Source organism: Pseudonaja textilis, chromosome 1 (genome assembly GCF_049901715.1).
Source record: "Pseudonaja textilis isolate UNSWEBS1 chromosome 1, rPseTex1.2, whole genome shotgun sequence".
NCBI classification, from domain to species: Eukaryota; Metazoa; Chordata; class Lepidosauria; order Squamata; family Elapidae; genus Pseudonaja; species Pseudonaja textilis.
The window spans coordinates 246,778,922-246,801,408 of NC_141990.1; the positions used below are offsets into that span (position 1 = coordinate 246,778,922).

Sequence of the window (22,487 nt, forward strand, 5' to 3'; positions counted from 1 at the left end):
ACCATTTTTCCTAGGAAACTGTCAAATTCTTCTGGATTTTTAAGGTGTATGCTACTGCTCCTAGGGCTTGCACTAGTTTATTCATGGAATGAAAATTACTTAATTCAATGCTTCAGTTTATTCATTTTAATTACATATGCTAATATAATTATGTGGGAAAAGAGTAAAAATAATCAAACACGAAATGTGTACCTACTGCAACATTAATTTCATGAAGAATAATACTGTTCCTATGTAAATAACTGGACTTTTCAAACAGAAATTTAAGTTGAGACTCAAATTTGAAGCCCACTCCTTATTTATTATCAAAAACATCAATCATTATCATTATCACCACGGATATCACTGATATCATTTTTCAACATCTGACAGCCAAAAATGTACAAACAGAATAGTAACCTTTACAATGTCATATAACTTATCTTGAATAAATAAACATTATGTGAAAAGACCTAAGACTTTTACAAGCAGCTGTTTATTCCCTTATAGTGCTGTAAAGCACTATGAAGTGGTATATAAGTCTAAGTGCTATTGCTTTGCTAATATTGCATATAACTCCCATCTGAGAATTAGTATGTTTGTTCATATAATACAATTATGCATAATTTTTACATTATACTCCACTATTTTCTAACTGATAATCAAATTCATTGTAGTGATTGCAAAACTTAAAAACTTTGTCCTTCATATCATGTATATAGCAACTCAGTAAAGTTTTTAATCTATTCTCTATCATGAAGTGCAAATAAAAGAGTTTGTTAAGAATTTGTTCTTAAGAACGTTAAAAGTAACTGTAAAGACATGCATTATAAACATGTTTAGTATCACAATGATTACTTGTTAGCATAAAATACAGATAGCATTTAAAGATAACAAAGCATTGAGAATATTGTTGCTGCTTGTAAGAATGATAGATGGACAATATTTCACAGTTTACCTTAAAAACATCTTTGTGTGAAAAGTAATTATCCAAAGATTATTAGAAGTTTGGATATTAAGATTATCAGTTTAATTTTAATTGGCTTTTTTCCAAGATAATTGGTTTTATTCCACATGTTTGTGAGAAGGGGGCATTGGGCTAATTGGCTTTGATTCATATGTATTTTTAAGGAAATATGAAATAATTTTGACATTCTTAACATTTGTCTTATGATACAGGTTCTTTAAAAATATAAACACATATCATGAGATATAAATAGCAGGTCATTTACAGTTCCCTGAATGTCCGTCATAATCATTTACCCTTACTGTTTGACACTGGACATGGGAATTTTATTCCAATCAGGGAAAAATTCCATGGTATTGTTAGAAGAATCTAAAGATCTAATTAAATGATGGCAGTTTTTACCTTATTGAAATAAAAAACTGCAGTTTATGTTGAACAAGTACAAGATAGAATTAGACCTGTTATCTTAAACCAAACAATAGGTAGGAATGGAATACTGTCATATGCCCCTGAAACTAATTTTATTTTTGGACATACATTGATCTCAACAGCATTTTCTTTCAAGAACCCAGGCTTTGAAGTCAGTCTTCAAAAGCTTTATACAGAGCTTTCTGATACAGATATAACTGAAGTAGAACAAAGTCATCTATGATGCAGACCTATGGCAAGTTTTCATCTACATTCTTATATGACTTGTCCTCATAATGCTATGTACTGTAAGGCTTGGTCGGCTGCCCATCTAATTCTCTTTTGTAGCAAAATGATGCCATAATTTTTTTAAAAAGTAAATAAAAAAAAAACATTGATCCCAGCTGTTGCAACAGCACCAACAATACTGGGGTTTAAGCTGAAACATTTGTTTTGTACCAACACAAAACTCTTTGCATAGGAAAATGTGCATTCTTTTCAATCCACATAATTCACTAGCTGTCAGCTCTGGAATCCTTATTAAAAGCTTCCACACAGCTGCGGAAGATGGAAGGGGGCTGCTGTTGTTTGAGTAGCTTTCAGTAGACAAAATAGATATAAAACCTTCAAGGTCATTCTCTATGGCGCAGCAAGAATTGTAGCTGAAGGGTGATTGATTCACATGATTTATGATGTGATAGAAAAGGGGTGGGTGTAGGTTGAATCTTGTGGGAAGTCTGGGAGGAAACTTTAGTTTTGGAATTCCACAGACGTGCCAAGTTTCTGTTTTAATAAAGCACTTTGAGATTATGGTTGTCTCGGAGTTACTGATTGGAATGGATAATTTCTGGAACCCTGACATTATTCTGAAACTGCAACGGAGCAGCAGAAAGGGCGAACGCCATGGTGAAACAATATATTAGATGCTATGTAAATTATCAACAGGAAAACTGGGCTGAATTATTACCATTTGCAGAGGTTGCTTATAATAATGCAGTACATAGCAGCACAGGGTTGACTCCATTCCACATCAACGTTGGCATGGAATTTGTCCCTATGCCAGAATTACCTAGAGAACCTCCTACATCCATTTCTGTAGCAAAATGGATGAACTCATTAAAAAAAGGTTGGGAGAATACTAAAAAAGCTTTGACTGAAGCTGCAAAGGATTACAAAAAGCAAGCAGACAAACATAGATCCCTACAACCACCATTTAAAGTAGGAGACAAAGTATATTTGTCAACCAAATATCCTAAATTGAAACTTCCTAGTAAGAAGTTGGGACCTAAAGTCTTAGGTCTGTTTCTGATTTCGAAAATAATCTGGTCATGGTCCAACTGACTCTTCCCCGGCTGTTGGGAAAAATTCACTCAGTGTTCCATACTAGTTTATTAAAACCAGCTACTACATCAATGATAAGACCAATACCAATTGCTCCCCCAAACCCTTTAATTGTACAGGGTGAGACACATTATGAAATCAAAAAAATCTTCAATTCTAGATTACACAGAGGACAGTTGCAATATTTGGTCTTATGGAAGGGTTACCCTATATCAGATGCTACTTGGGTAAAAAGTTGGGATGTACATGCAGATAGATTGATTAACCAATTTCATGAGGAATTTCCCAACAAACCGAAAGGTCCTCTTGGGGGGGGGGAGTGGGTTAAGATATAACATTAACCCCTGTTTGTATTTGTTTCTTATATGCTTTTTTTAGCAGGCAAATTTTTCATGGGGGGAGTGCCTGTCAGCTTTGGAATCCTTATTAAAAGTTTCCACACAGCTGCGGAGGATGGAAGGGAGCTGCTGTTGTTTGAGTAGCTTTCAGTAGACAAAATAGATATAAAACCTTCAAGGTCATCATTTATGGCACAGCAAGAATTATAGCTGAAGGGTGATTGGTTCACATGATTAATGTGATAGAAAAGGGGTGGGTGTAGGTTGAATCTTGTGGAAAGTCTGGGAGGAAACTTTAGTTTTGGAATTCCACAGACATGCCAAGCTTCTGTTTTAATAAAGCACTTTGAGATTATGGTTGTCTCGGAGTTACTGATTGGAACGCATAATTTCTGGAACCCTGACATTAGCATTGAAATTAAGATTTCATATGTCAGTGAATATGTTGGCTTTGTCAACTGATGTATTCATTCACAGGATGATATGTTGCATTGGGAAAAAGATGGGAGTCAGGAGGTGTCATCAGGAGCAAAGAAATACAGACTATATTCGGTGGATAGTTTCTCAAGTTCTTTTAATACATAGTGTTAGAAAGGAACTGATCAGGTTGATCAGTTGATCTTCCCATATTTTAAAGTTCATTTAGAGAAATAAAGGAATTATCAGCAACTTCAAATGCAGCCTACATTCTGAAGTAAATGTGACTAAATGAGATAATTCTTAATAAGAAAACAATTTTTAAAATAAAATTTCAAATCTAATTCTTCAATCTGCGCCAAATTGAATTCCTTCTCCCAAGAACATATTAGAAATAAAGTGTATGAAATAAATTATCCTTTTATGAGTAATTCATTCTGTAGATCTATATATATAAAATCTTAAATCACATAAACCTTATATGCAATCTCTGCCATTGCTGAAGTGTTGTCTCCACATACAGTGACCTATGCATATCTCCATGCTGCTCTGAATTAAGGTCCTCAGGAGGGTAGGTTGATCAGGTTGTTGTATTTGACAAACAGTTATCTAAATTGAGCATCATTCCTTCAAGGTACTCCAGGAATAAGGTTTTGAACAGTACTGAGATACATGAACTGATGAATTTTGCACAGGTGCCTTTAATTGCTGTGACAGTCTTAATGGCATGGAAATAAATTTGATATTGCTAGATTGTTCTTTCACTATCTTTTATTGTGACTAGGATGCAGAACAATTTCCCTCAAAGTCCTAGAACTCAGAGAGCATTTATATGTCTGCTGTATTTTCTTTGTCATCATTTTAGACATACCTTCTTGTGCAGTATATGATAACATTGGAGGCAGATAGGCACGTGGCCGTTTTGATATATTATCAATAAAAACAGATTTCAGGGTATGTATTAGTGAGTTGGTGTCCTTTTATTGGGAGACAAGGTTTTCCTGTTGATCCAGGGAGATGGAAGTATCATAAAAGCACAGTTCGATTCTGATACGTGTTTTACTGTATTTCCTTGAATTTGTTCTTTACAGCTTTTCCATTCCATTATACAGTATATTTGTGATAGTATAATAGAACTATTATAAACACATGTTGAACATTAATACCAAGAGATCCTTACATCCAGTGTACTCTGAATCCCAAGAAACCAGAGTTAAATTCTTGTTTCCATTCTTTGAATGTTTTCTTCCTAGGGGAAAAATAAAACTAATGGAATTCTATGTGCTCCTATCTGATTCTACTATTTCTTGTGGGAGCGTTCATAGTATGGACTTTAAATGAGCTTTTCTTTAGTAACTCTTCAGGAAAAAAATGTTGGCTTTTCTGGGTAGATTTTTCAAATGTTCATATTGCACTTAGCAATGGATGGCACATCCCTAAGCCATACTAACAGGTCATTTCAGAAATAAATTAACAGGTACACTTCAGTGATACCCTTCCTATGCAAGTACATATTAAAATGGTTTTTAAAAAAGTATAAACGTACATAATAAAACCAAAGCAATAAAAACTTGATTTAACGGACATGGGGCAAAGGGTGTCCGTTAAATCCAAATGTTGATTATTTTGGTCAGTAGATGGCAGCAGGCATTCAGTGTATAAAAACAATCTTATTAAAACAGATTTATAAAACAATTTGATATTAAACAGCTTTATTTAAACTACTTTATTCAAACAGATTTAATCAGTTTTAACTTTAGTAATTGGCTTGAACAGAGTTTTTGGATCATGCTGCTTCTCTGTGATTAGTAAGTGGGATAAATAATGCTTGGTGTGAGTATTTCAAGAAATATCTGTATAAGATACCACATTATCCATTGAATTTATTGTCAACATTGGTTGTTACGTTTTCTTGTCCTCTTCTTATAAGTAATAGTCTCTGTGACTGACTCATTTTCTATTATCCTCTGATAACCAGAGTCACCTTCATCTTCTAAGTGCTATACTACTTCAACCTTAGTCCTTGTGTGCTGTTCACCAGCTTTCTTTATGATTTTGTGGAAGTCACTGATTTAAAATAATTTCAAAGTAGAGATCTGTATCTATGTATTGAGCAATTTTTCCCAACCATTTATGATGTCTGAATTTTAACTCCGTTCCAATCTGCAGAAAGTTGATGATTCTGACTTCAGTGTTCTTTTATCTCTTTCTTTCCCATGAACCTCTTCCAACACAACAGTAGTCTTTTCCAAAAATGTGCTCTTATAAAGTAATAGAAATCCAATTACACATGCCGGGCAAGTGTTATTGTTCAAATGCTTCTTCAGAGTTTGGAAACTGTAAGGACCTTTATGGGAAGAAATGGTTGTGACTCATCCCTAGCAAAACAGATTGGTTGTGGGTCTTTGTCCCATTCCCTAAGGAAAGGAGAACTAACAACTCTGGATCTAGATGAAGTACACTCTTCTGGTGGATCTGGTACACAATTTTGGGGTCCTCTGGGACTCTCAGTTCCATCCTTGGGCAGTGATTGTAGCGTCTCCTGGTGACTGCTGGAAAAATCAGCCTCAGATGTTTTGAGTGCTCAAAGTTTCCTAAGGCTGGAGTCCATCTGGTTCTTCCAGAGCAGGTTTCTCTCTGTCAGACTCCTCTCAGTAGAAGCTGGCCATGACAGGGATCATCTAAGTGTCATCTCATGTTGCATGAACTTCCTGAATATTCTTCAGCCTAGCCAATCTAGAGCTTGGAAGTTGAAGTAATTGCAAATAGAAAATGAGGAGACTCCAGCAGTAACCTGGAAATCAGATTCAGCCACACAGGTTAATAGCTGGACTTCACTGCAAATTCATTGTTGAAGGGCTTGGAGTCCAGGACAAATTCTTACTCAGGACCTCCAAACTTCATTCCATTTCTTTCCTGGTTGGCTGTTTCACTAATAATGATAGCTACTACTTGGTCTCAATGTTTATTTGCAACCATATTTCCTCCAACCAACAGAATTCTACAGCAACTTCCCCCATAGTTGCTACAGTTGACATAACCTAGGCCTCCAGAATCACCAGTTTGTTTAACTTTACTGCCCTGAAATTAGTCCCATGATTCAAATTAAAATGTCTATCATTATTTACAAGAAATCAGGTTTGGATTCGATCAAAACATTGTAAATATACCAAGTGATCTACATTCATTTGTCAATCTTATCATTTTAAAACTCTAGGCTATCAACAGCTCTGTGAAAGCAACAATAACCAGATGCCATCTTTATAAAGGGGAAGGAACTTTAGAAGAGTATCTGGAAAAAAATTATTTGGAAATAATCATGGTAGCTTTGTAATCATGAGCTGGGTGTTCAATGAGAAACATTTCCTTGAAAAATTTAACCAAGAATGGATTTGACAACAAGGCGATATTAATGGCATGACTTAGAGATTCCATAAAGATACTAGCAAGTATGAAATTCGGGAACAGAGGCACTGTCCTCATTGTGTAATAGTTTTGTTTGAAAGAAATATTACTCCTTATGAAAGAAATGTCACTTCATAAGTAATGTAATATATAATCCTGTGGATAGTATTTTATGTATACTAATTTTTTCTTAAATATTTGTCTAATTTAGGAAAAACCTGGAAGCAAATTCTAACTTCTTTCAAAAGAATAACCTTCAATTGTATATTTGATATAGAAAAACCCAATTCTGAGGCAGACTAGAATAAACTGGAATCAGTTTTCATTTAGTTGAATGAAATGGATAATCTGAACCAATTGGGATCATGAGTTTCTTTAAGAGATCCATTTTTCTGGAATTTCAGGGTAGCTATGTCAAAAATAAGGTAGGAAATCCTTGTTCATGTAAAACACCAGTACGTACAGGAGACTCAGAGAAATATTGATTCTGTGGCTAACAATTCTTCCCTGAAATCAGTCATGCCAGTATTAATTACACCAATCATGGACAGTAAACCTAATGTGAAACAGAAATTACTTTATAATCCTTTTCACCTCCGTTTTATCTTGTCTCTTATTCCTAGAAATTATATGATAATGTTTTATGATCTGCTTTAGAAAGCTGAGAAGACAATGTTATGCATCTATTTATACTCCAAGCACCAGCGCACATTCAGGAAAGGTTATTGTGATTATTATTTCACCTTGCACAAAGTAACCTATTAGTCTTGGATATTCCTTACCATAGGAAAATATTTCTGTAAATTTCATCAAATTCTTCCCCAAAACAAAGAAAGGCAAGCATTTATTGCAATTTAACAGAATAAAAGAATAGTAGAGTTGGAAGGGAACTTGGAGGTCTTCTAATCCAACTTCCTACTCAAATAGAAAACTCTATAACATTTCAGACAAATGGCTGTCCAGTCTCTTCTTAAAATCTTCAGTGTTGGAGCACTCAAAACTTCTGTATGCAAGTTGTTCCACTGGTTAATTGTTCTAATTGTCAGGAAATTTCTGCTTAGTTCTAGGTTGGTTCTCTCCTTGATTAGTTTCCATCCATTGCTTCTTGTCCTACATTCAGGTGCCTTAGAGAATAGATTGACTGACTCTTTTTTGTGGCAGCAGCCCCTTAGATGTTGGAAGACTTCTGTCATGTCATCCTTAGTTCTTCTTTTTATTAAAGCAGACATACCCATTTCCTGCAACCATTCTTCATATGTTTTGGCCTCCAGTCCCCTAATCATCTTTGTTGCTCTTCTCCGTTAGACTGCTACGAGAGTCCCTATAGGGTAGGCTCTGCCTCTGCTGGGTCATATTTAAGTGATTGTCCACCAGCATTTCAACATTCCTCTCGCAATTACTACTATTGAGCCAGGTACCAGCTATGCTATAGCTGTGCATTTGGCTTTTCTTGCCTAAATTTAATTTTAAAAAATCAATAGATCTTAAGAACATAATTTAAAACCCTGATTCTTATTTTTTTGGAATTTAAGTGCAAAATCACTTACAATAGTCTAATATTCCTGAACATATTCTGATTTTGAAGAAGTTAGTAGCTCTTCTTAATTTTCCCAGGGTAGACAATGAAAGGACAATCTTCATTTTGTCAATTTTTTTGCTTTGCATCTGATTAAACCACCCCAGTCATTTACAGAGTTCAAAATCTTGCCTTCCTAATGGATCAAGTAATTTCTGCATTATTTCAATAGGTATTGTGGGAGGATTGTCACACTGGGCCAATTCTTTAGCTGATTAGATTTTGGCTAAGAGCAAATGGAAAGGTCTTAATGAGAATGAATGAGGCAATGTCTATTATGTGTTTCACTATTTTTGATGGGTGACTTGGGATAGTGTAGAAACACTTGAAGAAGTAACTATAATTTTGATCATAATGTAACAACAAGCTACTTTGTGAATAAACTAACAATGAATCATTCTTTCAAAGTCTGATTTGTTGCTTGAAAATAAAACATGGATTGTTCTTACAGCTGAGTTTGAATACAAACCCAGTTAGTCAAATTGTTAAATGAAATACACATATTTCATTTGAATAAACATGTTCTATCTATGTAATTTATCAAAATAATGTTATCCTCTTATGCAGAGGATAACAGCATTTGCTATACTGTATTGAATTTAAAATAAATTTGATAGTTTTAGAAAGGAAAATATATATATATTGATATTTTCTTTTGACAGTTTCATATTTTGATTTTATCAGTGCAAATTATTTTAGTAAATAGTTTTCAGTGGAAAAACAAGAACATAGAGGTGTTACTTTGCAAATCTCCCACCTTGTGCTAATTTAAAAATGTGAACCCATAAAAATCAGTTTATATTATGTACATTAAGAATCTTCCTCTTAAACATTAAGATGTACATTAATTATGTTATGTTTATATTAAGTTATTTAAAATTTTTTTTAATAAGCTTAATCTTATCTTAGATTTATGTTAATTTGTGGGGCGACATTGACCCAGACAGGCTTGATGTGCAATCTGAGGGTCCTTCTAAATTCATGACTCCTGCTCAAAAAGCAGGTGGCAATGGTGACTAGAAGAGCCTTTCCACACCTTTAGGTGAGAGCCTTTCCATACCTTTAGGGGGTCCTTCTAGATTAATGACTCCTTTGAGCCTCCTCCTCGAAGAGCAGGTGGCAATGGTGACTAGGAGAGCCTTTCCACACTTTAGTTGCATCCCATTCTTGGATAGGGAGGCTCTGCTCACTTCTCGCTGCTCACACATCCTTATAACTCTCCCTTGCATTACTGCAACATGCCCTACATGGAAATGCCCTTGAAAACCATTTGGAAGTTCAGCTGGTACAGAATGCAGCTGCATGGTTTGTAAATGGCACCATATACATACATGTGTAATGCTACTACTGCACGAGCTGCATTGACTATCATTGTATTTCTACATGCAATTGTCATCTTGAAAGCCCTACATAGCTTGGGACCAGGTTACCTGTGAGACCATCTTTTCCCAAGAGTCTCTACTTGTTCAATTCAATCCAATAGATTGGGCATGCTGCTGATCCTGCCAGTCAAAGAGTATCAACCTGCTGTAGACCCTGCTTTGTAGAATTCTCCAGATGAGCTGTTCAGAGCATCCATGCATGGGAGGTGCTTCCTTCTCTCATCTGATAGGCTGAGCTGAATTCTGAGGACACTCCTCTTGAAGGCTCCGCCTTAACGTCCCCAGTTTTTGCTCAGCCTTTGTAAGAGATGGGCTTTCTTGACTTGGCTGGATTCTCTGCAACGAACAGCAAAAGCAGTAAGAAAAGAAAACGCAGCTCTTTAAAACAAAAAAAGGACAATAAGCTCAGCAATAAATCTTTATAGCTAGCAACTGCCAATCTTATCATCAGCTGGCCGTCACAGGCACTAAGCTTTGTGGAATTTTCTTCCCTCAGGCTTTAGAATAGCCTGATCCTGTTGTCTTTCTGTAAGGCTTTAAAACCATCTCTATATTCAGGCTCTGGCTAAAAATGTGTTAAGAGCCTCATTTCACGACTTTCCCATTCGATGGTTACTGCATCTAGATCAAAATATCCTCTTACTATAAAATGATCTACAGGGACTTAATTGTTTTTAAATATCTGTAATTTATATTATTTATTTGCAGATTATTGATTACAATTACACTTACACATTAAATTACAATTACACAAATTATTGAAGCTAACCTTATTTAGTAGGTGTAATATATAAGAGTACTTTGATTTAATTCAGTTTATTTTTACTGATTTAGAGAAATTTGTATTTGAAATGTGATTTTGTACTTCATTACTTATTAAGCAGGAAATGGAAAATAATGAAACAGAAAGTGACGACTCATTTTATATTCCCTGGTCCGAAACTTCAGAAAGAAATTACTTTGTTTCATCTTCATCTTCGTCTTCACTCCTACTAAATGTAGAGGCTACAGGAATGGAAAAGTATGTGAGTATAGTTTTCTCAAAGTATAATTGAAGAATATATTTTGACATGCAGTTTTCATAACCACATCTTTGAAGCCTTAGGAAAATACAGTAGAATTGGGGATCTCTGGGTTGATGATGTTTCAAAGGGCAGGTGCCAAAAAGAGAAAAGGCAGGTGCCTCATCCAGAAAGCATTTCAAAATAGACAGGACCCAAAGGGGATGGGTTCTTGTAATTGGGGAAAGGCAGTCCCTCAAATATTGATGGAGCACATATGATGTTAAAAAATATATACGGGGATTGTTTGGGGAAGGGAGTGGTTATAATTGCACCATAATGGAAAGTAGTAATTTTAGTGTTTACTAAAGTCTAAATACTAAGGTCTGGCCACCATAATATTTAGACCAAAATATTAAATAGCTTGGAGTGATAAGCCACAATAAACCATGTCAGAATCCATTTATTTTTTCAGGAATGAAGTAAACTTAATTAGCAGAATAAAATAAACCATACCAGAGAATTTTTTTCATCTAAAATCCAAAATGGGACCCAAGAGAGAGGTTGGCAAGTTTTGACTGAGGAAAGGCATTTGAGATTGAGCAATTTCTACCTTGAATCTGCTTTGATTTAGTTTTAACTTTTTGTTTTAGTCATGCCCTCTGTGACAATTAAGAATAGTCTACACATTCTACACATTCTACACAGTCTACACATTCAATAGCATATTTCTAATATGCTATTGTATAAGTAGCTTTTTTGGAAGGCTAAACATATCATATCCTATGATATCTCACAGAATAACTTACTTCCTTCCTTCCTTCCTTCCTTCCTTCCTTCCTTCCTTCCTTCCTTCCTTCCTTCCTTCCTTCCTTCCTTCCTTCCTTCCTTCCTTCCTTCCAAACATTTAAATAGTTGCCCATCTTTCAGCCAACTTTGGGCAACTCCAATCAAATATTAAAACATATAATCATTTATAAAGCTATAAAATATTTTTCTGAATGATAGTGCCCAGATCAGGACCCATACTCCAAATGGAAACTGACAGGGCAGGAATAGAGTGCTATGCTAGATTTCCTGTGATTTATACTTGTGCTCCTGTTAAAGCACCTCAAAATAGCATGTGATTTCTCAGGAGTTGCATTGTTGGTTCATGTTTAACTTGTGGTCAGCATGGATACCAGAATACTGCCACTTAAAAATCCCATTCAAACTCCAGCTGTGCCACTTAGAAGGCAGAAGGAATCTGAAGCACATTCATATGCAAATACAGTATCTTAGATATTTGGCTCCTAAACTGCCTAGGTTTCATTCAAGAATCTCAAACTTCTCAATATGGCAACCCTGGAAAATGATAAATGAATTTGTATAGCCTCTGATGAATAAAATGATTCATTTCATTTGAGTTAGGGTTGGTCAAGAAATAAATGCATCACTTACTTTTAATCATTATATGTTAATGTATATATCACACAGGGTCTCAATCTTTGTATAAGTGCAACTCTCTATTGGGCTTGCACAACCCCTGTCTAATTTTATCTACTCCATTGCTGACTCACTTAGGCAAAGATTACAGTAATCTCAGAGCAGGTTTTGACCATGCTTACACATGCTGGTGCATGTCTGATCAGAATGAAAAAAAACAGTGAATCTCCTTCTCAGCTCTGTCTCCCCTCCCAGGGGTCGGATTCAATTTTTTTAACAACCGGTTCTGTGGGCATGGCTTGGTGGTCATGTGACTGGCTGGGCGTGGCCAACTCAACTTCACTCACATCGAGACATGCATCTCCTCACCTGGCCTCTCATGACTATGGGGATGCTGCAATAGTCGTAAGTGTGAAAAATGGTTATAAGTCACTTTTTTCAGTGCCATTGTAACTTTGAATGGTCACTCCACACAAGCAAAGTACCAGCAAAGGAGGGGAAAAAAACTCCAGAGACATTCCTGAGACAGGAAGTGTAGTCCTGCCAAGAATGTAATAAGGGTTAACGGAGAGGCAGTTTCTGTAAGCAACACCAGAATGTTTCCTTCCTGCCTTCTTTACAGGATTAGGCCAGTAATTTCTTCTAACAGCTGGTTCTCTGAACTGCTTAGAATGTTAACAACCAGTTCTAGTGAATAGGTGCAAACCTGTAGAATACCACCCCTGCCCCCACCCGCAGGGAGACCAATCCATACTTTGAAAAGTATAGAATAAAACCTGCTGATTATGTAATGGTCAATAATGGATTGGCAGCCAGCAAAACTGTTTTAAGAACAATTGCATTTTGTTTGTCTATTTTTATATATTGTACATTGCAAGTTTCCAAATAGACTCATTGCAGTGTATAGTAAACCAAAATATAGATAATATATAAATAATTTTAAAATATAGAGCCAGGCACTTCCTTTATTTTTGCTGGCCCTCATAGATTTAGCAGGGATGCATATTTCAGGTCTCTTCCATAAGAAAGGCCAAGCTGTTCTCCCAGCTTTCATTTGGACAAAAAGTGAGATGAGCTCTACTGGTAAATGGTTATTTTGAAAAATAAATAAATTTGGATTATAATTTTGACTTCAAGAATTGTGGTTTGAATGATTATATTGTTGTTTTAACTTTGTATACTGCCCATAATATAAAATGGGATTGCATGACTTGTACAGGGGAAAAAGCCATAGAGATAAATTGATCACAGGCCACACTGAATTTCTTGGTCTGGTCTACTACTTATTGTGTGCAGGTATATAAATCATTTAAATAAATGAATGAATATAGCTGTAAAGCTGTTAACTTAAAAACTCAAAAGTGTTTTGATTGCATTTGCCTCTTTAATAGTTATAATTTCTTAATCTATATTCCTTTTCTAGGGGTGAGATGAACTATTTGATTTAATTTAACTATTTCCAAACTTGGGGGGGTATGTAACTGTGTTTCCATGTTACTTTTATCCTACTGTGATATCAAGCGATCTGTTTTTTATTACCTTTTCTTTCTTCCAGAAAATTAATCTTGCCCTTTACAAACAAAGCTAAAAAAACAGAAGAAAAGCAAAGAAAGTCTCTACTTGGCCCTAAGAGTCCTCCCCAATCATTGGAAGTAACAAGAAGGTCAGGATTTCAAGATGGTTCCATACATCAAACAAAACTGGTTCAGAAAAACGATAGAAAATCAAAACTAGCCAGCTACAAATCAAATAGTAGAAACAATTTCTGCCTTACATCCCCATACCAGGGAAACAGACCTATCAGTGCTCCATCAGGTCAGCTAAGGTAATCAAATTTGTTGCTTGTTCCTTTTAACTATGACTGTACTTGTTCTTATTTTATTGTTTTTCAACAAAGTCAGGGTGATTTAATTGGCAAAATTATAGTTAAAGTGCAGTATGTATTTATATTTTTGGTATGTGGTAATATTACTGGGCATTTCTAAGCATTTTTGTTACAAGTTAGTTACTCTGAATTCACTGTAAGTATTTTCTTGTAAACTGTATTTAGGATTCCTACCTTAGGCTTTTGAAAACTGTTTCAATGTCACAAATACATTGTATAGGAAGGTTTCACATGAGTGAAAAAAATACATATTCTCTTTTTGATTACTATGTATAAAGTAATTTTGACCCCAATAAGAGCCAAATATGACAATTTCATTATTCTAATAATGAACACATATCTAATGAATGCTACACAACTCTCCCTCCATGCAGTCCATATAATTTTTCCCCTCATTAAAATGCATCACATGCAGAAAGATCATTATTTGATAACAGAAAATGCGTTGGGTAGGTTAAGATGGAAGAGGAGAAGGGATAGAAGATACATTGGAATCCTGGAATATGGTCATCATGTAGAAGGGGAATGAACTTTACATAATGAACATTTCTATGTTGCCTGAATATATTTCAACTACATTTATTAGATTTCCCCCCTATGATATTAATGTAAAAATCTGTTTCCCACAAAATGAATAGTAACATTCCCTTGTTATAAGATGTAACTGTACTGCTGTGTTGCTATTACCCTCTGCTCCTAATATAAAATGAAAAAAAATCCATAAAACCCCTTGAAAGCTAGTTAGCCTTCCACAAATATTAGTTGCAGAGACAAATTATAGAAATGTCAACAATGCTTGCAAGTATCACAAAATCAAAGAGATACTGTTGTTATATTTTAAATTTAAAATAGTGAGTACTTAAATACCCTGGCATTGTACAAAATGTTATTTACAATCAGCAAATTAATTTGGAAGGGTAAGAAGAATACATTTACTTTCTTAGCTTGCCTAATAACAAACTTCCATTAATGCCAAATCTATGCAAAAAGACTTTCATCTAAACCTTTTTGTTTGCTTGTTCTTTTAAATAACTTAAAATATGTGAGTTATATGAATACTGAGCATTCAGTTGTATTTTGAACAATGGAGTTTAACAATGCATTCCTATGAACATTACATCGGTTACAAATGGTACTGAAGATAAATTTATTTTCAAATCCATATTGTGGTACTTAGACTATAACTGTTTGAACAGAGATTTTTAATGAATCATTACAATATTATAAATACAGAAATCAAAAATTGTTTCTGTTCGAACAGTAATTAAAACAAAAATTAAGGCAAAAATCAGTGGAATCCTGAATTCAGATACTTTTAGTAAAGATAGATTCAAAAATTGACAATAGCAATTTTAAATTTGAATTTCTAGATCTTACACACAAATTAAATGTGAGACAATAGTTCATAATTTTCCATAAACTTATAAAAATACTTGTCACCTTGAATTTTGTCTAAAATGTAAAAGTAATAAGCCAAACAATTATCAAGAAAGACAATATTAACTAAATGTAATTTCAGAATAGATACATGGTATGTTCTAATTACTTTCTTATTCAATTGAATTGGAATTATTTTGCAGCAGATGTCAACACTTTTCTTCCTCAAAACTGCACTTCACTGGGAAGGCCTCTGAGATATCCCAGATTTTTAGACAGAAACCACAGATACTCAGAGTAACTGCTTACAAAAATGGTGCAATAAATATATTTGCCAAAGTTACTGTGCCACTTTCCATTAAATTGGTAAGTATTTCCCAATATTTATTTGGATATGCTTCTCAAACTCAAAAAAGATAAGGATTTTATTTATTTTGAAATGAAACAGTGCACAGCATTAGTGTAAACACTGTGGTTCTTTTTATATTAAATGTAATATATATATATAAAAAAAACAAGCCACCCAAGTAATGTATAATGTGAAATCTTTTTTCATGGTTCATACAATGGTGACAATAGTAAAATTGACAGCTTGCTTGGTAACTGAGTCTACATATTGTATATTTCGGGAGGTAACAGAAACACTAGTTTCCAAGTTTTGATTCTTGATTAGTAGCAGAAATCTATTTCTGTTCTTCATTTTTCTTACCTTATTGTGTTCATTTAGCTGCTTGAGGAATGCACTGAAAAGCTGAAGCTGAATATGGCTGCCCGACGAATCTTCTTGGCAGACGGCACTGAAGTCCTGAGTGCTATAGACATACCCCATGATGCTGACGTTTATATTTCAACTGGAGAGCCCTTTTCAAATCCATTCAAAAAAATCAAAGGTAAAAAAATGTCACAGTCAGTGGATTAAGGGGTGCAATTAAAAACGATTTTCATCCTGTCTTTTTGCATGGTTTAACAAAACTAATGTTTACTCATTTACAGCTCAGTAAGAGGATAATGTGCTTAATGAAAGAAAAATCTACTGACAGCCATGTTCATTGCCCTTCATTAGCATTGGTGCTTAATTTAATATAGATTTGAATAGACATTAGGGAGTCTGCAGGAGGTTAAATGGTGAAAATATAATAAATTAATCAGAGATTATTGAATTTACTATTTAGTTTCACTGACATCTTACAGACACAATTCATTAAGCTTATTACACCAGCAAAAATAATAGTTCAGAGTGTGAGTTCTTTATTAATTTAGTCATCTGACCTTTATTAAGATAAAGCATTAAAATAATTATCAGATGTTTTATGCGGGAATGTGTAATATTCAGCCTAAATTTATATATAAATTTATTTTTGTAGTTACCATTGCATTTTGAAATGTAAAGCATTTAAAAAAAATATTCAGTATCTGAAGCCATTGTCTCTTGTAATTAATTCTTGTAATAGGTTTTTTGGGGAATTCAAGAATAACATGTTGAATAATATACCGTGCATGGTTTTTAATTTGAACTGTGTTCTTCTGGATTAAATTATTAGGAAATTTCAATACAAAATGCTGTATAGTGTTAGAAATTGGTATTAAATTATTGCACATAGTTGGGATTTAAAATATTAAGGAACAAAATAATTAGCTAAATTAAAGCTTCATCATAACATGGAATGAGAAAAATAAAATTTTTAATTTCATACCATTAATAAAATAAAAAGAAATATAATGATTCATAATTGAAAATATTGCAGTTGAATTAATTTTTATATGAATAATATTTTTAGAAGATAAGTCCAAATTTTTAGCTAAGGTACAAGTAGATTTCATTATATCTTTTCAGGCTTTCTATAATAGATTATGTTTAATATTGATGAAAACATTTATGACATCAATATATAGGTATTTTAAAATGAATGTCATATTAAGCATATTATTAAATTCCTTTTTCTTAAAACTTTTAACTGAATGCTGAAAATCTGAAATGGGGAAAAATTCTTGAGTGTATTTTAAAGAAATTGAGTACCACGTAAGTAGCAAATTAGACTTCAAAATAGGCAGAAAATGTGTCCCAAAATGATTATCCCTGACATTCTTAATAAAACCTTGTTAAGCAAAAGGGTTGTATTTATTATGTTTAGAATGATTGAAATATTTAATTTAAATCTATTTGGTGAGCAGTGCAATATATCCATGTATCTTTAGTATTTTTGAAGATATTATGTCTGTAATAAGTAGTCGATTGCTCATGAATTATTCATGTAGTGTCATATTATAGATGATGTGACAGTTTTCCTGAATAGAATCCAAATAATCCACTGAATGCGTTTTAATACATTAACTGAATAAGAAGATGCAAATTAAGCAAATATCCTTTCTCATTTTTAAAATTCTTATAATGAATTATCTTTGTATTTATCATAATAATCAGTATTACCTTTGCATTATACCTTAAATTCAGCAGAACCTAATATTGCCATCCTCTTTATAAATAAGCAGTAGAACAGTATATTAATTTTTGAACAATGTGCAACTTTTCTAAATATATTATCGACCACTGAGATTTCCAAATCCAAGCAGCATTTTTTTTGTTCTTTCTTGATCTCTGCTTTGTTTGCACTCAACAAAAACTTCTCTGCTTTGTCTGCAATTTTTGGCTGTGTTTCATCATGACATGCACTGCTGTTCCTTTCGCACCAAAATATTGGCACACATTACTGAAAATTTCACACCAACTCTTGCTGGATCAGCAAGCTTAACCTACCAAAATCTGGTGCACTGGAATACTATTTGACTGATAATCAATCTTTTTGCTGCTCGACAGTTGTTTCTGGGACTCAGAGTAGAGCAGGTGGCAGATGTGCCTTGTCTTTTGAGAAAAGAAAGAGTAGGTGAGGTTGGGCACAGCACAGTATATTAAGTGTTCATTATGAGGCCTCTGCAAGAGTAAGTATTACTATAAAAAAGTCACTGATTAACATTGAAAGCACACCAAAACCATCCCATAGGTTTTCCAGGCCGATTTATTCATTTAATAGGATTGTGCATTTACCACAATGTATTGGAAAGCTTTCTGTAAGTGATGTCAATAGTGTCATCCATCCATCCATACACACATAAACACAGACATTTATATACAATTTTAATAAGACCATTACTCTAGTATCATTCTGAAGAATGTACATTGAATTTCAACTGACTATTATACCAATATTGCCAAAAAGTATAATTTGGCTACAATTAATATACAAGCAAGTCCACTCTTCATAACAACTTTATTATATTGTGTGTGTTACTTTTGCTAGCATTTGTGCCAGGAGAAAAAACCTCTTTGGAAAAAAAACAATCATCATATATTTTATAAAGGTTCATGAACACTCAAAATCAGCTTTTATATAAGGAAAAGTTGAAACTATTATTCAAATGAAATATAGTAGTTGAAAAATGCAACTTACAGTTTCTAATAAAATATAAAATCTCATCTATAAGGCAAGTATGTTTGTGGAAGTGAGTAGAAATGATGATATTTGCTTGTTTGTTGAAAACAAACTTGGACATTTCAATTGACATTTTAAAATACTGTTTTGACAGTATGCATTAAAGAAATTATTGTCTATTAATTGTCAATATAAAATATTTATATGTTTAAATAATATAAAGCATAAATATTACTTTATTATGCTTTTCAATATTGATCAGGAAAGATGGTTCACTGAAATATAGGTAGCAATATTTCACTATCGTGGTTGTAATAAAGTCTGAGCAAGAGAGAGAAACAGACATGTGTTTTAGCTGCAAATAAACATTTTTTTTAAAAAAATATTCTTGTGGCTAATGAAGTAATCATCCATGCATCATAAGAATATTCACTATACAGAAAATTTCATCAAAGTCTAAACACAAATATATAACATCTATTTGAAACACATAATTCTTTATAAAAAATAGGCATTTTATACTATGTGTTTTAGTCGTATTTACAGTATATATCAAAAATAAGTTTGGAAATTATATTACCTCTATCCTATTTTTCCTTGCCACTTTGTTTTATTACACCCCAAGGCATACCTGCACTATACTAATACAGTATTATGTACCTCACTGGATAGAAGTACTTGCATTATGTTTTCTATGCTATCAACTTTTTAAATTAACTTCATTCTTTTGTTTACATTTGAATCACATTAACCTGTGCCCAAGGCTTTGATCTATCTTCAATTTCTTCAGAAGACTTTGTTATACAATAAAAAAAATGTGAATGCTAAAAATAAATTGCCATCCACTCTCTTCCAATAATTGGTAAAGCTTTTCACTTTTGCTTGATGAGAGAGGGAATGCATTAAGATGCTGACTGCATCTTAATCTCTTCATCATGACTGGAAACTATTTTTTCATTATTTATTTTTCATGATTTTGGAAAGGAAATTTCAGAGGACTATTGCTCAGCTCATAGAAATAGCCTGACCTGAATAAACTGGTTTATCATGTCTTATCATGAGCATATATAACAAAAACTATGCAACTCTCAGCTGCTTTAAGTAACTCTTCCCTCTACAATCGCTATTGATGTACTTCTTGTGCTTAGGTAGTTTATATCTTATCTTGAGCAGTGTGGAATCAGTCTCAGTCAGTTTAATCAGAAAATATCTTCAGCAGAAACGCTTTCCTGCTTTTTACAACATAAGCATCTCTCTTGTTTTTCTTTTCTTTCCTCCTGAAAGGGAAACTTGTTTGTCCTGGATTACAAGAGCTGGGATGTTTTTATTCAGGTGTTTATGTGTGAGATTATGTTTGTCTGACTGCAAATAATGTTGTAGAACTAACTAATTTTTACATAGCTTCAAACATCACGGTTATATTCTATATTGTAGGAAATCCTGCCTAGTATTAATCATAATTATAATTGATTTCCTTAAAGTAGGAGGAGGAAGCACTACCCTGAAGGCAACTCTTTGCTAGAAGGGAACCCATATTCTTGAAATTGGTGGGATTCAGAATTAGTGAATGGCAATAAATGTTCATCTCATTCATGTTGGTGAGAACGTAGGAAACGTAACATGGTACTGATTTTTTCAGATGTTCATTTAAAACTGAATATCTAATAACAAATTATACCTTGATTAAATATTTTTTATTTTTTTAAAAATTATATAATAATTTATGATAATTTATACACCTATGAAAATAACAGGTGTCCTTTTGGTTCCTTACTACATGTGTTGATTTTAAATTATGCAAGACATTCAAAAACATTTGCTCCTTCTACCATTTTCCATTTTCTACCCACCTCCCTGCTAGCAGCATGTAGTAGTTAACAGGCAAGATATTGGCAATATGAGATCTGTAGAGATTCTCAGTCATCCAAGTCATGGTTATCCCAAAGTTTACTTTAATTTATTGTCATTGCACCTTGTACAATGAAATTAAATACCATCTTCAGTGTACATTATAATTATAAAAATAAAAAAACAAACACACATCCTTCACATTCTATACAATTGAATTGAAAACCCGATATTGCATTAATATTGTACTTCTTGGATGAGAAACAAAACATCTTCAAAAGAAAAAACAAGAAAGTCCAGTTGCCTCCTGAAAAAATGGCAATATGAGCCTTTTTTTTTTCATTATCATAATCTTTCCCAGGGTTTCTGAACTTTCTTTTAAAGAACCACTGATGTTGTTCCATATCATTGGATAAGAATATTACAATAGAATGTAAACACAGTGATTCCCCCCCCCCCACTGAATAGATTTCATGCCTACTTTCCCTGGATTTGAACCTCAAATTAGGATTTCCTAAAGAATTATTCCATGTCTTCAAAAAACAAACAAAAACCCTTGATTTTAAGTCAGCTAATGCAATTATATTTTTTAAAATACAATTTAAACATTGCTGAACTAAAAGGCTATATCATGTTTCATTCTAGTAACAGTTAATCATATTTTATCTTATTTAGGGTATTTTCATAGCAATTTATATATGCAGCAAAATTATTTTCAGATTTATTAGTGTAACTGTTTACATATTTTTTTTCTATTTTTGCTTCCTTGGTATATTTCAATGGGAAAAAACGTGTTTCAAATGGTGGCTGTTATTCTATTTTGAAATTGACTCCTGGTTCACAGTTGGTGTACTGTGATTACCTCAGTTTGATGGAAATGTATGACAAGTAGCTACTAAAATTTTACCCTCAACAACAAAAATGGGGTTGTGTGGAATTTGAGCCATTGTTAACACTTCTGTCATACTACTGCAATTGCTCTTCTCTTTTTCATTGTCCTTTTATAGGTTTTGACATTTATTTATCTGCACATCAATCAAAGCTTTCTGGCAATTATGCTTTCAGATTTGCTTATTAGTCTAATTTCCTTCTCGATCTTTTGCTAAATATCAGGGTTGCTTCATTTTTTTACTATTATGGTGCAATATTTGAAACTGTTTCTTTAGGATTTCAAAAGTTCGTAAATGTTCAACATGAATTTTCTAGATTTTCTGCTCCCAATATTTTCATTCCCATAACACTGCAAAAATACATTTAAAAAAAATCTTATTACAGTTAACTGATAGCATTTACTTAACAATTTTCCTTCTAGATAAATAAAGGAGACACATGATTACATACTATTAGTTTTATTTTACAAACTTAAAATTTTGAAGGAAAAAAACCAAATAATTTCTTAGTAAATAGTTGAACCAAGGTTGAATTTCTAAATATTCAAGAATATTGCACAGAAATGTGATAGGCCACTGTCTTATTCAGTTTTAACATTTTGATTTCAGTTCAGTTGCTATTCATATTAAAAACATATTTACAACATGTTAACTGCTTTTTGACTGGTTTCCATTATATAGTGACTGTCATTAACATTCTCTGTTTATGCTTGTGTAGCCATTTTAAGTAAGGGCTTGTTCAGATGCTACACAGACCCTTCTTCTTTTTTGAAAAAGTGGCAGGGACTTTCTCCAAGTAATTACTTGGAAATTGTGTGTG

General features: G+C 33.3%; 1 protein-coding gene across 1 annotated transcript in view; it reads left to right on the forward strand.

Annotated features, from left to right (window-relative positions):
- DCDC1 (doublecortin domain containing 1) overlaps window positions 1–22,487 on the forward strand; it is a 283,783-nt gene that overhangs the window by 8,867 nt on the left and 252,429 nt on the right. Inside the window, exons 2-5 of the mRNA XM_087921221.1 lie at window positions 10,695–10,834; window positions 13,795–14,064; window positions 15,708–15,867; window positions 16,229–16,391. Coding sequence (XP_087777347.1) covers window positions 10,695–10,834; window positions 13,795–14,064; window positions 15,708–15,867; window positions 16,229–16,391 — 733 coding nt within the window. The remainder of the gene's footprint in view (window positions 1–10,694; window positions 10,835–13,794; window positions 14,065–15,707; window positions 15,868–16,228; window positions 16,392–22,487) is intronic.